Source organism: Papilio xuthus, unplaced genomic scaffold (genome assembly GCF_000836235.2).
Source record: "Papilio xuthus unplaced genomic scaffold, Pxut_1.1 DF827542.1, whole genome shotgun sequence".
Lineage (NCBI taxonomy): Eukaryota > Metazoa > Arthropoda > Insecta > Lepidoptera > Papilionidae > Papilio > Papilio xuthus.
Genome location: NW_013531107.1, coordinates 2761362 through 2775935, shown reverse-complemented (window position 1 = coordinate 2775935; position 14574 = coordinate 2761362). Strand labels below are relative to the sequence as shown.

The following is a 14574-nucleotide window of genomic DNA, read 5'->3' as shown; positions in this document are numbered from 1 at the left end:
TTATAATTATTGTTAAGATAGTACAAATAACAATGAATTGTTAATTAACAAAGTTTAGGCAGTAAATAAAGTTTGCTTTACACAATAATTTTAACAAACTACCCTTCGCTTTTATTATAACTTGAAATTTTTGCTATCTCAGTAAACGTTGAATTAAACGGAAATTTATTTTTAAAGAGTCTAATTTAATTGAAGGGAAAAATTTAATTATAAAAAAAAGAACGAAGTCTTATTTCTTCAAATTAATGTTTGTTATTTTGTTAAAATCTGGTATAGATGTAGAACACTGTTTGAGAGTACATGGGCCACTAAGTTTATTTTTAATTTCGCACCGCCGGAGTCGTGGGTAAAAGCTGGTAGATTTATGAATTTTATTACAACTAGACATACAACAAAAGCAATACCACTGACGTATTTATAAATCATTTACAGCCGTATAAAGTCGTTTTTATGATATGATTATTCATAACAAATCGCCTAAGTCATAGTAATAATGGGCCTTTGGACAAAAAAAGAAAAGCTTAAAAAGTCTATGCACACCTTCACGAATTTAACCTTATAATTCGTTCCAATTTTTATTAAGCAATTTCAATTAAAATTATAAAAAATTCGGTAGGTCTCGCATAATAATTAATGAAAATTCAAACGAAACTCTCTATCTATTTCAATAGGGGATCAGACCGTCTATTCACATTAACAATGTAAAGTAGGGAGCCTGTAAATCATATTTAATGCTGACATTTCACACTTATAGAAAATTTATCGACACTAATATGTAATGAATATTCTAGTATCGGAATCTCTCTATAAAGTATAAACTATAGTGTGAAAAAGATAACCTTACATTTAGGTAAAAGTCACTGCTAAAAAAATACATTGTAACATGTCTGATGCCCTGGTAACGTCAAATTAAATAAAAGTAAAAGTGACTGTTTACTTTGAATATAACCATAATCTTATCTTTATTTCACTTAGTAATTCTTACAAAGTATTAAAAGGATACAAAATACAGCAAAGCGCTGTTAATAATCAGGACATTTTGTAATTAATAAAAAACTATTCCGAGAATTCGCATGGACGCAGTAATTAAGCGCGTCCCACTGTTCTGTGTCGTTGCTCGCTATGATTATTGTTTCCGCCAGAGATCCAAAACGGGCGTGAAAAATGTAAATTAAAAAAGCATGGTTCATTATTTTCTGAAAACACAAAAGGCCGTGTAACGTTGCTTTCCTATTTATGCTACGTTGTAGGACAGTTCATTTTTGGGTACACGTGAAAATTAATTTTGCCACGGACTGCGTATATCAAAGAATTTACTTTGTTAAGTGCTGAAACAATTACTGCTTTTATATTTAAATAGACCTCGTACTAATGGTGCTATTTAAAAACCGAAAAGGTACCTGATCTCAGAAATGGACAAGTGTAACAAGCAACGTACTTTTGAAATAATACCTTTTTCAGAAAACATCGATCTGCGATAAAATTAGATATTACTTCGTCTTTAAATATATATAGCCGAATTCAATGGAAATAAGAAATTACTATAAACCTATCTAAACACTTTTACCTTTATAACGATGTAATCACAGACTTATTACAAACAGACACGTTTGTATCATCAATTCAAACACTGAAACATTTCAAAATAAATCCATAGACAATAAATAACATTGTCAGCCAGTGAAATGTGTAAAATTTCTCATTTCCATACATTGACCATAGCAGCAAACATTCATAGTACTTTACTGACATGCAGATTTTCATTAATTAAAGGCATGAAGTGGCAAACAATTTGGTCGATGCTGCCGGCCATCAAAGTCAGACATCGCATGAAGGAAACTCAATTAAAACTGTTTCATTGCTATTATTGGTTTTAAAACTCAGTCGGCTATTGTGTACCAGCGTCGCCTCGCGCGGGTCAGCGCAGTAACAATTCGTTAAGCCGAATCAATAGCTTCGTGTGCGTTGACGATAAATGCAACCTTTTACAGAACGCTATTATGAACGTCGGGTCTGCTTTTTTCTTTTTTTTTAACTTTCAGAAGCGATGAGGAATGGCGTCTGGAATTTTAAAGTTCAAAATACTCGCCAGTATACCGAAACTGTTTTGGCAAGTTGGTATAATCTCGTTAGATCAATTATTTCATTAGCATATAGTATAATTTACATTATTACTGAGAAGAAATTGACGCTGCGGTGCTATTTCTCTAGGACTGTTTTTTTTTTCAGTAAAATATTTTTTTACATAGGCGAAATACATATTTTCGCTGTCGGTTCAAACTACACAATTGAACTTTGAGTGATTAGAGGTAAATAACTGACATTTAAAATCATTTAGCTAATGGTTAGTTGAACAGTATCTTAGTATTAGCAGTATTTAAATGTAGTTTTCTCTCCTTAAACCTACATTAACGGGCTTACTTAGTAACTCCGGTATGATAAATGTATATTTCAAGTTTCTTATGTAATACAAGTCTATTGCTTTATGTCATACTAGTTAAATTCCTACAGGCGCTTTATACAACAAAACAAACAGCTCGACTATGTGATTAATAGTAATCCTTTGTCACTAAACCCCACTAAATTTAGATGTTTGAATAATATTATCTGGTACTTGGAACGAGAACGAGTGTACTTGTAAATTTCGTAATGTAATGTAAAATGTAACATTGGTATTATAATATTAATATGTGAAGGGAAAATTTCTTACCCTTTTTTAATGAAATTACGTGAAATTTGACACAGTTAATGTGGAGAAGTGCATAAAACTATTTTAAAAAATTTCTTTGGTTATGTATTATTACGGAATTTCGAACAATGTTTGAACATTTGTTATTTTTATTGTATGTATTGGTTGATACATAATCAATTCACATATCATCCTAAAAGAAACACAGTGGTGTTTTTTATCTATATATGTTCAATGCGTACGTTTTTCGTGTATTATATTTCAATTGAGTTCAAGCACCGTTCCGATTATTTGGAAAAATATTTAGATGTGGGTGTGTTTCTGAGTACGTTACTATTAGACCTTCTAAGAAGTTAGCCTCATAAATATCTCTGGGATCGGTCGAAGGAACTTTACCCTAAATATTAGGTTTCTTTTGTTAAAAGAAATATACCACACGATAATCTTTGGAAATATGAATACTAAAGTAAGCCTTAAATATGACAGTTTTGTTGTATGAAACATGAATTTATAATTCAATATGAAATCGTAATAATTTTTCGAAACAATCGAAATATTTATTGGTTGAAATAATTCAATTACATTTTGAACCGCGTATTTAATATTCGGAACACTTTCAATATTAATTAGCAGATATGGAACAGCTAACTGTGCACAATAATTATAATAAAAATATAAAGCTTGTTAACTATACAAAATTTTTGTTTATTTTAATATATGTCTCATGTAAGTAGAACTACGAAAATTAACAGTTTACTTGACTAGATTATTAATATTTAGCTTATCATCTTCTGAACAGTGTTACAGGCTGTGATATAGATGGCAAATAAAATGTAATCTCCAAAATTTTGCACAATGTACAATCAACGGCTATCAATATTTATCTTCCTCAAATTGAAAGAGAGTGAAGAGATACATTAAAACAAAGTTCAGTAATATTTAACATTAATTTAATTTTTACTACATTTATAAACAAAAAATTGATTAATTACTCTATGCTTAAACTAATTATAATCTTTGTACAATTCATACTATCTTCTCGGATGAACCTTCAGACAATAATTCCTGCTCCGCTGCTGCTTTAGAGGCTTGTATTCGCGGTCTAACGTATCTAAAGTATTTGTACACATGGTCCCCGAGGATTACAGATCCATACAATGTAATTCCTACGCAAACTAGAACTGCACCTCTATGTAATTTGTCATATAACAAATTTTTGGCGTATTTCTTCATTTTCCTGAAAATGTGAATTGAAAGTAAGTAACATATTTAAATGAAATAGAAACACTTTAATATTTAATCTAATACTGTAAGAATTAATACAGTGAACATCGTTTTACTATATACAAAACCGATAAAGATCTTCGCACGAAGCTCAACCTGTATCGCGAAGACATAGCTCACAGAATTTGTAAAAACTGCAATGAATTGAACTTAACATTGTACTTACTCTTTTATTTTATGAAATTATATAGAATGGTAAAAAATGGAAAACCACTAATGTTTGGTTATAGTGACATTGACAATGATAGAACTTTTGACAAATGACGAATGTAGTTTTGTTCGGAAACAAGCACACATAATGCAATTTTAAAATAAAAAAAGAATTTTATTCTTCATCGTTTTCAGCTTTATCTTTTTTATAATTTACTTATTTCCTCAAAAAATTTAATGATTCTCTATTATATTTAAAAAAAATCAAAAACTTATTTTGCCATATTTAGAAAATTTACAGCAAAGAGTATATAATTTATGATCTACAGTAAATGTCAAAATTTGTTAAACTTTGTCATTGTTAATAATTATAACCTTAACATATGTATAACAAGTTTTCAAAAATAATATAATTTTTCTACTCTAATTAAGTATGAATTGTTCTACAATTATAAGAAATGCGTATATTACTAGACTTTTATCTAATAGGACATTTTGTTCCAAAGTGCCTGTAGTTCCGGTAAAACCATTAGAAAGAAAAAATAACAAACAATTTAAAGTTGATACAAACACTATAGCACTTCTGGAAAGACTTTCTTTGGTTAAATGTGATACCGTTGAGGGTGTGGAAGTATTAGAAGATTCCATAACATTTGCCGACAAAATTCTTCATATAAATACTGACAATATAGAACCACTTTATTCAGTGCTCGAAAATGAGTAAGTACTTCTAACTATTTTAGATATTAATATATCGCTTGAGTGAATCGTAATTGTTGTAATTTTTTGTTCGTGATGTTTATATTCTATTAATGTTATAGGAATTTAAGTCTTCGTTCTGATGAAATAACACAAGGCAACTGTCAAAAGGATATACTCAAGAATGCAAGTTTAACAGAAGATGATTATTTTGTTGCACCACCAGGAAACATACCTTTGCATGAAGTTAATGATCAATATCAATCAATAAATAAAAATGAGAACTGAGTTAATAAAAGTTATTAATTTAAATAATTTCTTTAACATAGTTAAATCAAACAATAAAAGTATTACATATACTTACAAAGAAGCTAGTATAATACTATTACATAATATAAGAACAAGATGGTTACAGTTTATATATACAAAAACTAGTCAACATTTTCCTGTATATTTAAATGAACCTAAAGCCAAGACGGTTATAAAAAATCAACCCTGCGGTTTTATTCATCAAATTATGCCTCAATTCAACCAAGAACATGTTATTGAGTATAACCGTGACAATTTGAATACAAAAACTACATCAGAGTTATGTTTTAATATGACAGTACCAATACAAGATGTAATGCAATATTTTACGCAATGGCAGAGGTATAGAAAATATTGGTGGAGCTCTGTTAGTATATTGCTAGACTCATTATTAATAAATCAGATTATCTCTCTATAACACAGCTAAGATTAATGTTTACAATTGTTCTAATACCTCTCTTCTAAGCCCATTTTTTTCTTCATTTAAATGTGAAGTGAATGTGTGTGTGTGCTACTTCATAATGTTATTTTCAAATATTTCTATTATATTATTTAAGTCTAAATAAAGTAAGACTGAATATGTGCTTGCATCACTCTTTTTATTTCAATGTGGGTTATTATTAGAATATATTTTATGTACACTTATGAAATTGAAATATTCTTTCAGATAACTACAACACCAAGTCTATTTTCTATAAGTGATATAAAACATAAGGAGAATAATGCCAATGTTAATATATTAGCAAATTTTAATTGGGGTCCTAAAATTGTTGAAGCTGTCTCAATGAATACTGTAAGTAACACACAATTTGTTGCCTTTATTAATGCTGACTACGCCTCCATTCACACGGAATGAACAAAATACTTAATTAGTTGCATATGTTCTTCAACACTATGTTCTACATCTATACCGAATTTCAGCGAAATTCAAGCAGCAGTTCTGCAGGTACTTTCTAACAATCATCCATCCATTATCATGCCTACATCCAAACATTCAAATTTACAATATTAGTAATATTTATTAACTTTATTTATAAAATATTTATGGATTTTACTTTATTTATAGGATACTGAATTCTCTTATTTATCTTGTAAAATGTCATATGACGATGCACTATTCACAATTTTACTTGATGGATTAAACAACAGTACCAAAGAGAAATATTTAAGACTTCACAATAAAATGGCTCCGTACAAAATTGCATTAGCTATAGATTACAATGGTAAGTAAAGTTTTTTTTTTTAACAATTGTAACATTTTGACCCAGATTATGTCTGCAATAAATTTAATCACACCATAATTATATTGTCTAGCAAACTTACTAAAATAGGTCATATCCATGAACTTAATTAATTGCACATGTGTTTAAATGAGTAATCAGGAGCCATATCAATTGCAGATTGTAAACATTTTGATACTCTTAAAGAGCTTGCTGCACTAATCATGCATAAATTGGAGACAAACAATTTATCAACAATATGTCCAAATGTTGAACTGCCATTGGAGTCACAGGTAATTATCCTACAGAAGGTGGCAAATAAGCAAATAGTTCTTATTCTGATAATAGGCTGTCTCCCAAGACTTTGCGCGGTAATAAAAAAAAATTGTAGCCTATGTTTTTTTCTGGACTATGTTCTACATCTATGCCAAATATCAGTGAGATCCAAGCAGCGGTTCTGGGGATACCTCCAAACATCCATCTAAACATTCGCATTTATAATATTAGTAAGATAGGCACCAGCAATAGCATTGCAAAGAATTCCACTTAAAGCAAACAGGAGAAATGTTCCTTTCTTCTTGTCACTTGGAAAAAGAATCATTTAAATTAGACTGAATTGTGATTCCTTATAAAATACAGCTCCGACAAATTGAAGAAAAAAAATATTCGAATTCTGTCTTATATTTTGCAGCTTCGAGAAAATTTTAAGATTGGTGTGACATATACAGCGATAATAAGTGAAAATACACTTTCAAATGGTATTTTTCATTTATTGAATAGCAGTACTATGCTTAAGGTAATGTATATTTAAATAAATTCCAGCTCGATACCTTCACACATTCCTGAGAAACAGGATCTTGACAGACAACAAAGTGAACCTATAAGGGTTCCTTTTGAGAAACAGAACCCTAAAACACTTTTATCCTAGTCAACAGAACTCCTGATAATCTTTTTAGTTTTCAACTTAACTTTTTTTGCAGGAACAAATACATTTGGCAGATTTTGAAACTTATGCCACATTGCTGTGTGGTAAATAAAAGAACTTACTCTGCACGTTCAGTATTATATTAAAAATGTAGAATTACAGTTTGATAAAAAAGTTGTTGAAGTAAAATGTTTTTTAATTATCCTTATCTATTGCTCCATTGACTTTAAAGTTCACTATGTGTTAATCATTATCATCAGGAATTCAACTGGGATGTCTGAATAATGGATACCATTACTTCCAGATTTAATTTATTAAAGAATACTTATTGTAAGAAGTTACATTAAAATCTTAATTATGAAAAAAAAAATATTGATCTATATATCAAATACAAACAATTTACAAAAGATTACGAATTTCATTGCTACATTACTGTCACTGAAATCTTTAGTCATATTTATCTTAACTTGTAACACAATTATGTCCAAAATAATCGAATATTGCTGTTTTTGTACGACTCATTTGATGCTAATCGTCTCAAATATTGACTACAACAGGCAGCATTGAAATGGCTTCAGAATAATGCTACGCATTGTCAGTTTCATATTTGTTTACATAAAACTGAAATGCCACAAGAATATGGCATGTCCACAAAGTCTCGTGGTCATGCCAAATATATTACAACTATGCTAATTTTGGTTTTTTTACCTACAAAAAGAAATGCCTAAAAAAATCATGTTTAATACATTTAAACATGATTTTTTCTCGAAAAAAATATATCAATCAGATATTTATAACTAATATAATTCATGTAAATAACCAAATTAATGCATGCCGACTATAAAACTTTTTATGATATTTTAATATATTTTCCTTAAGTATCATTAAAACAAATGGGTATTTAATGAATTGTCAAATTTAACCACAAACAACTGTTTTTAATAATGCAATCACAAATTACCCACACAATAGTTGTACAGCTAAGATCTTAGGTTTTATTCTCGATTTAACATACATCAAATTAAAACATTGGATCTGTCGACTTGCATCTAGGCTGGCAACTGAAGCTTCTTTCCTTTTAATACTGAAAACAAAAATTATACTTTTATATTTAATGTGACAACAAAAGACATACTAATATACCAGTTTGTTCTGTCTTAAAATATTGAAGCATAGAAAATGAAATATGGTTAAACAGTGGCAGTCCAATAAGTTGCAACAATCTCCCTTCTTGCACTCTCTCTCAAATAAAATTAACAAGCAGTTGGATCACAGCTGTCTGTCAAAGTGCCACGAAATCCTTGTCCGACTGTAGTGTCTTTGTCTTTAGTTTATTTTTTATAATTGTTTTCATGTTTCACAATACAATGTAATAAATGTTATCTATGATATTAATTTTTGATGTTAATGTAATCAAAAGATTGTTTTTTGTTATTTTTGATACATAACAATTTATAAATTAAAAAAATGTAGCGTTTAAATGTGAAACATTATTTCCATTAGATTTTATTATGCATAATGATATAGCTGTTGTCATAATAAAAAATAGCAAAGCATATAAGTATTTATTGATTAGATAAAAAATGTAAATGAACTGCTTACTATCTGTAATGTAAATTGTATGTAAAAATATTAGTTTTTAATTCAAGCAACTTTTTTTGTTTTTATCTATTTATTATAATTAACCTTAAGTTATGATGTGATATGATGTATATATTTTCTTTTTAATTCTAGGGGGTCTAGTATGAACATTCCCAATACAGAATTTATAATGTGATATATCAGAATATTACCTTTTGTAATGTACAAGTAGAAGAAATCACAGTATAGAACTGTCTGTATGACTCCTGCTACAATAGCAATCAGTTCATAGTGGTCCTCAACGATGTAGCGGTAAATCTGCAAATTGTTTTTAGATATTGTTTTAATTTGTTTACTATTTCTTTTATTTCGTCATTAGTATATTTAATATGTTCAGTAAAACTGCTTACCCAGTTCAAGAGATAAAGCCCTCTGTAAGAGCCAAGCGCGAAAAGATAGTGAGATGTAATACTTTCAGCCTCTCCTGTTTTTGATACCAAAAATAATTGTGGCAAAATCGCAACAGACTCCAAGTAAATAGAAAATGTCCACAAAACCTGTAAAATGAGTAAAATAAAATTTACGATCATGTAAACGAACCGTATCTTTACGTCAATTACATGTACATTAGGCACACCACTATCAACGTAATATAGTTATACCAACCTCAAGTACTGTAAATTCTCGGTTGATCAGCAATGCAAGAATAACAGAGGGTATAAGCAAGAATTCAATCCTGAATGTATCGTGATTGTGGTCATAGGTAGCTTTAAATTTCACATACATCAAATAAACCGTAGCGTAAGAAGCCACGATGAAAACTATTTTCATTATAGTGTTATAGGCAGACACGAACGTCGTTAACAAATCCAGATATCGCGATGTATAAACTATAGCAAATAATATTTGCGATTTTCCCGATATTCCTGAAAAATACACACAGAAACATAATCACAATCATTCCCCTCATAAAACACAAACGTAGGAGCATGCCGGTTTGTAGATAATCACCTGCACAAGATCTCGTTTTCCATATTTTTAATAACAATATTATAATGGCTAGAAGGTGGGATAAATCAGCGAGTAAGCGGAAAATATTCATGATTTACTATTTTATGGAAAACTTATGTTAAATGCCGCGTATACTAAACGCCTATAACAATCTTTTCATTCAACCAAAAATGACGTGGCTGAATGACACAGAAATTAAATGTTTCCAGTTTATAAAATTAATTTATAAATGTCTATGATTCTATGATGATCCTATTTTTACAAAATAAAACAATATTTCTAATGATCGATAATATGCTATTATAATGGGAAGGCTTTATTGAAGATTAAGATAAACGAGTAATTAAAATATTTCCAGTAAAATAAAAATAGACAACAGCTCTTGTCCTTATTTTTCGAAAAAAAGATTTTTGTCAGCTGATTGATGTTATGACAGTGACATTTAATTTCATTGGATGTATGCAGTGAAGTTAAATGTAGATTTGAATAAATGTAATTTTTTGAGAAGTTAGTGATACTTATTTGCAATGAACAAATAACAAATTTTTGCGATGGTTAATATATTAAAACTTATTAATCGTCTTAGAATAAATTATAATAAAGGATCCAGATATAATAGGTTATAATTGTAAATTGAAAATTATTAAATTTATCACATAAAATGCAACAGACAAATTTCAAAATGTATTATTTTCAGTATACATCGAATGAGCAGCACTGACAGTGGCAATAATAAACTAGACCGCAGAAAAATCAGAAACTTCAGTATTGTTGCTCATGTTGATCATGGCAAAAGTACATTAGCTGATAGATTGTTAGAAATAACTGGTGTAATTAAACCAAGCAATGAAAATGCACAAGTTTTGGATCAGCTACAGGTATAAGGACACTTACAACATTTATGTCTTTCATCTAAATATTGTAAAGTTATCTTAAATTATTTTATTTCCAGGTTGAAAAAGAAAGAGGAATCACAGTCAAAGCTGTCACCGCATCTCTAAACTATACATACAACAATGAATCCTATCTCTTAAATCTTATTGATACTCCTGGCCATGTTGATTTTTCAAATGAGGTAAAATTCAAATATTATTTTATCAAATACAAATAATACAATAAACATACTAATAATAGTTTTTGTAAAATAACAATCTTTAAAAAATTCTTAAAACCTAATATATTTGAAGTTTAAAATATTAGTGTTTATAATTTCCAGGTTGTCAGGAGTGTATCGGCATGTCAAGGTGTAGTTCTGTTAGTTGATGCCAATGAAGGTATACAAGCTCAGACTGTTGCAGTACATTCATTGGCCAAAAGGAACAATTTAACTATAATACCAACCTTAAATAAAGTTGATTTACCAAGAGCTGACCCTGATAAAGTCAAATCACAGTTAAATTCTCTCTTTAATATTGACCCTAGTTTAGTTTTAAGTGTTTCTGCAAAAAAAGGTTGGGGTGTTAAAGAGTTATTAGAAGCTATAATTACCCGAATACCTCCTCCAGATGTGGATCCAAATGCCCATTTTAAAGCACATATTATTGATACATGGCATGATAAATATAGAGGTGTGTTATGTTTGGCGTATATTCACGCTGGCAGTGTGGAAATGGGACAAGCAGTGAAATGGCAATCAAGTACGAAACAGCATGCAGTGAAGTATCTGGCTATGTTAAGACCAACTGAAGAACCAATTAGTAAAGCTATTGCAGGACAAGTTGTAATGGTAGGTAAGTAAATAAATATAATTATCTTTTAAAATCATAGTACAGTGTCATTCAAATTTATAGCAGCTTGAAATGAATAGTCAGTATGAGATAAAATCTAAAAAAAACAAAGCTTGCATCTTATGTTAATCATAACAACTTAAAAGTTGTAAACCGTATTTTTATATAGCACCTAAATCTTCACAGATCTATACTTAATATTAAAGTTGATATTCCCGTTTTTTTGTGAAAAAAATATTAATTAATAATTTTTAAAACAAATTTTCAGGTCTTGGTACAAAAGGCGGAGGTAGCGTGGGAGACCATCTACTATCAGTTGAAGTACAGGAAAGTACATCAAGCAGTCCATTACAAGCAATCAAACATATGGTATATGCTGGTATATTTCCCTCTGACCAATCGCAACATGTATTTCTCAGCGATGCTATCAAAAAGTTGGCTTTGAATGACTCTGCCGTCAGTGTAAACGTTGATTCAAGGTACACGTTATTTTTATAATGAAAAATTACTATTTATTCATCTTTAATTTTTTTATGTTTATATTTAGTGTTTATATTTTATTATTAAAAAACATTATTTGTAGCTTATGTGTTCTACTACACTATGTTCTAAATATATGTCAAATTTCATTAAGATCTGTTTAGCCGTTCTGGAGATACCTTTCAAACAAACATCCATACATCTAAACATACGTATTTATAATATTAGTAAAAATAACTGTTTTTTAATGGTCCTAGAGATCATGGAACATTTACTTGTTTTATTTTAGTCCAGCCTTAGGTCAAGGTTGGCGAGTAGGTTTTCTAGGACTACTGCATCTTGATGTCTTCACACAGCGGCTGCTGCAAGAACACAAAGCTGAGGCAATCCTCACTGCACCTTCTGTACCATATAAAATTAAGTATGAACATTTTTAATTACAAAATAGCATCTAAGTTAAAGATAAATTTTGCCTATTTACATACATATTGATGTAAAAGTTCACACAAAGCAATGCTGTGTAAAGATAATAACTTCAAATTGCTGGAAATGGTAAATAAAGGAATAATAAATTAATGGTGTCTTTTCTTAAATTTGGTGAACTTTTACAAATTTATTTTCATGATTACAGGCTAAAAGGCGCAAGAATCATCAAACAGTACAAAACTGATGAGATCATTATAACAAATCCATTACAATTACCGGAACCGCAACACATTGAAGAATATTATGAGCCTTTGGTTATAGGTATGTTGTGCAATTTTCTTTTCAATACCTATATTTTTACAAAATATTACTGCTTAAAATCTACTAATATTTCTTGGACCATTCCAACTAAGGTCTATGCTTGTGCTAGGCCATGGTTTACAACAATAGTCGAATGGCTGGATTCGAACCCCCGTTCTCGTGATCGGAATTCCGCACCCTTAACCATTAGACTATTGGCGCTTTAAAACTATGTTTTTATAATAAGGTAAAATATTTAATTCTCTATTCTTAAGCTGCTTTATTTATTTCTAGGCACAATAATAACTCCAGTGGAGTACATAGGCGCGGTGACAACGCTCTGTATGGACAGACGTGGTGTGCCTCTGCCCTCAAAGGCACTGGATGATCAAATGACATTGATGCAATTTGTACTGCCTTTATCCGAAGTTGTGATTGACTTCCATGATACATTGAAGAGTATTACATCAGGTTTTGCTAGCTTCGACTATCAAGATCATGGATTCCATGCAAGTGCGTTAGTTAGGGTGAGTTCTATTTTTTTGGACTTCAAAAAGGTTTTTATATAAACCTTTTCAAATATCTTGCTAGCTCAATGTCAGCTGCGTCGTGCGATCCCTCTCCGCGCGACTCTACGCCCTGTTACTGAGAAAATTGTGTTCTGCGCAGCGAATTGTACGAAGTTCAGAGTTGTCAAGTTATCTGACAACCACAATACCTTAATTCTATGTTTTTTTTGCTTTCGACATAGGTCTTGTTCATAATCATGATTATAATAAAAATTAGTACTTCATAAAAAAAAATACTGAAATCTAAAAATACTTTTCTATACTTATTAAAATTTTATATTTTATCACAGTTGGATATTCTTCTAAATGGCACTTTAGTAGAGGAATTGTCAAGTATTGTCCACACATCCCGCCTTCAGTATAGCGCCAGAAGATTGACTGAGAAACTAAAGGAAATGATACCACGGCAGATGGTGCAGGTAAGTTTTATCGTAACTTTATGTTTTTGTTTACAATGATGTATATAAAATGAGTATATAACTTCATTTTTCAGATCGCAATCCAAGCAATCGCTTCAGGGAAAGTTTACGCTCGAGAGACAATTAAAGCATACCGAAAAGATGTCACCGCTAAACTGGTAAAGTTTATAATTTTCATAACAATAATATCATATTAGAATCGCTAAAGTTCATATTTATTAGCAAATATATTCGTTTACCTGTTTAAATATCCGTTAGTTACTAGTTGTTAATTAACTTACCGTCGGTTTCTGAGACTAAAATCTCAATTTAATCATATTGTTAACCCTTTTTTGGCAAAGATAATGACTGGGATGACGATATTATTTATACCAAGGTCTCAAAAACCAACCAGTAACATTGTTTGTATTCTTCAGAGATATATTGAGTACATTTATCTTTATATAACAGTATGGTGGCGACGTGACTCGTAGGAAGAAGCTTCTCAAACAACAGGCTGAAGGGAAAAAGAAAATGCGAAGTGTTGCCAATATAAAAGTGCCGCGAAATACTTTTATTGATGTATTAAAGAGATAAATATATGTCTGTAGTTTTACTTATTCGAAAATAAAACTTTACCAATACTTCTCATTTAAGGAAAACATGAAATTTTAAATTGCATTAAAAAATTACATACGAGTGAACTCTGTTAGTGATTTTTTTTTATCTCATAAGGTGGCAAACGAGCGAGCGGCCACCTGAAATCGCTGATATAGCGAAGTGACCGTTGCCCCTAGTCATACGCA

At 30.1% G+C, this 14574-nt stretch overlaps 4 protein-coding genes across 6 annotated transcripts; 3 read left to right on the top strand and 1 right to left on the bottom strand.

Annotated features, from left to right (window-relative positions):
- The first annotated feature begins 4483 nt into the window (after positions 1 to 4483).
- Positions 4484 to 5133, top strand: LOC106119079 (glutamyl-tRNA(Gln) amidotransferase subunit C, mitochondrial). 2 transcript variants are annotated; one of them, XM_013313939.1, is made up of 3 exons: positions 4515 to 4554; positions 4630 to 4843; positions 4945 to 5133. In XM_013313939.1, coding segments are annotated over exons 1-3 (381 nt in total). In that variant the 5' UTR covers positions 4515 to 4553; the 3' UTR covers positions 5111 to 5133. The 2 variants fall into 2 exon arrangements, with proteins under 2 accessions (XP_013169392.1, XP_013169393.1); XM_013313938.1 differs by having other exon boundaries at positions 4484 to 4843.
- Positions 5099 to 7769, top strand: DNApol-gamma35 (DNA polymerase subunit gamma-2, mitochondrial). The gene is made up of 6 exons (XM_013313936.1): positions 5099 to 5498; positions 5799 to 5924; positions 6198 to 6354; positions 6532 to 6644; positions 7043 to 7147; positions 7332 to 7769. The coding sequence occupies exons 1-6, from the start codon at positions 5100 to 5102 to the stop codon at positions 7386 to 7388; spliced, it is 957 nt and encodes a 318-aa protein (XP_013169390.1). The 5' UTR covers position 5099; the 3' UTR covers positions 7389 to 7769.
- A 405-nt stretch (positions 7770 to 8174) lies between these two features.
- KdelR (ER lumen protein-retaining receptor) lies at positions 8175 to 10001 on the bottom strand. The gene is given in 5 exon segments (NM_001312462.1): positions 8175 to 8360; positions 9070 to 9175; positions 9268 to 9414; positions 9524 to 9783; positions 9869 to 10001. Coding segments are annotated over 5 exon segments (639 nt in total). The 5' UTR covers positions 9960 to 10001; the 3' UTR covers positions 8175 to 8325.
- Positions 10002 to 10315: 314 nt separating this feature from the next.
- Positions 10316 to 14370, top strand: waw (Translation factor waclaw). Of its 2 annotated transcripts, none has more exons than XM_013313555.1 (11): positions 10316 to 10422; positions 10566 to 10746; positions 10821 to 10943; positions 11085 to 11598; positions 11864 to 12074; positions 12365 to 12496; positions 12707 to 12822; positions 13096 to 13328; positions 13661 to 13789; positions 13864 to 13947; positions 14240 to 14370. In XM_013313555.1, exons 2-11 carry the CDS (start codon positions 10576 to 10578, stop codon positions 14363 to 14365), a joined length of 1839 nt encoding a protein of 612 aa, XP_013169009.1. In that variant the 5' UTR covers positions 10316 to 10422; positions 10566 to 10575; the 3' UTR covers positions 14366 to 14370. The 2 variants fall into 2 exon arrangements, with proteins under 2 accessions (XP_013169009.1, XP_013169008.1); XM_013313554.1 differs by having other exon boundaries at positions 10316 to 10487.
- Positions 14371 to 14574: the final 204 nt, after the last annotated feature.

Coding starts and splice junctions, on each gene's coding strand:
- LOC106119079 (XM_013313938.1), top strand. CDS start 4,557: ATGAATTGTTCTACAATTATAAGAAATGCGTATATTACTAGACTTTTA. Junction 4,844..4,944: donor TATTCAGTGCTCGAAAATGA/GTAAGTACTTCT, acceptor TTAATGTTATAG/GAATTTAAGTCTTCGTTCTG.
- DNApol-gamma35 (XM_013313936.1), top strand. CDS start 5,100: ATGAGAACTGAGTTAATAAAAGTTATTAATTTAAATAATTTCTTTAAC. Junction 5,925..6,197: donor AAGCTGTCTCAATGAATACT/GTAAGTAACACA, acceptor CTTTATTTATAG/GATACTGAATTCTCTTATTT. Junction 7,148..7,331: donor ATAGCAGTACTATGCTTAAG/GTAATGTATATT, acceptor CTTTTTTTGCAG/GAACAAATACATTTGGCAGA.
- waw (XM_013313554.1), top strand. CDS start 10,420: ATGGTTAATATATTAAAACTTATTAATCGTCTTAGAATAAATTATAAT. Junction 11,599..11,863: donor AGGACAAGTTGTAATGGTAG/GTAAGTAAATAA, acceptor ACAAATTTTCAG/GTCTTGGTACAAAAGGCGGA. Junction 13,790..13,863: donor TACCACGGCAGATGGTGCAG/GTAAGTTTTATC, acceptor TTCATTTTTCAG/ATCGCAATCCAAGCAATCGC.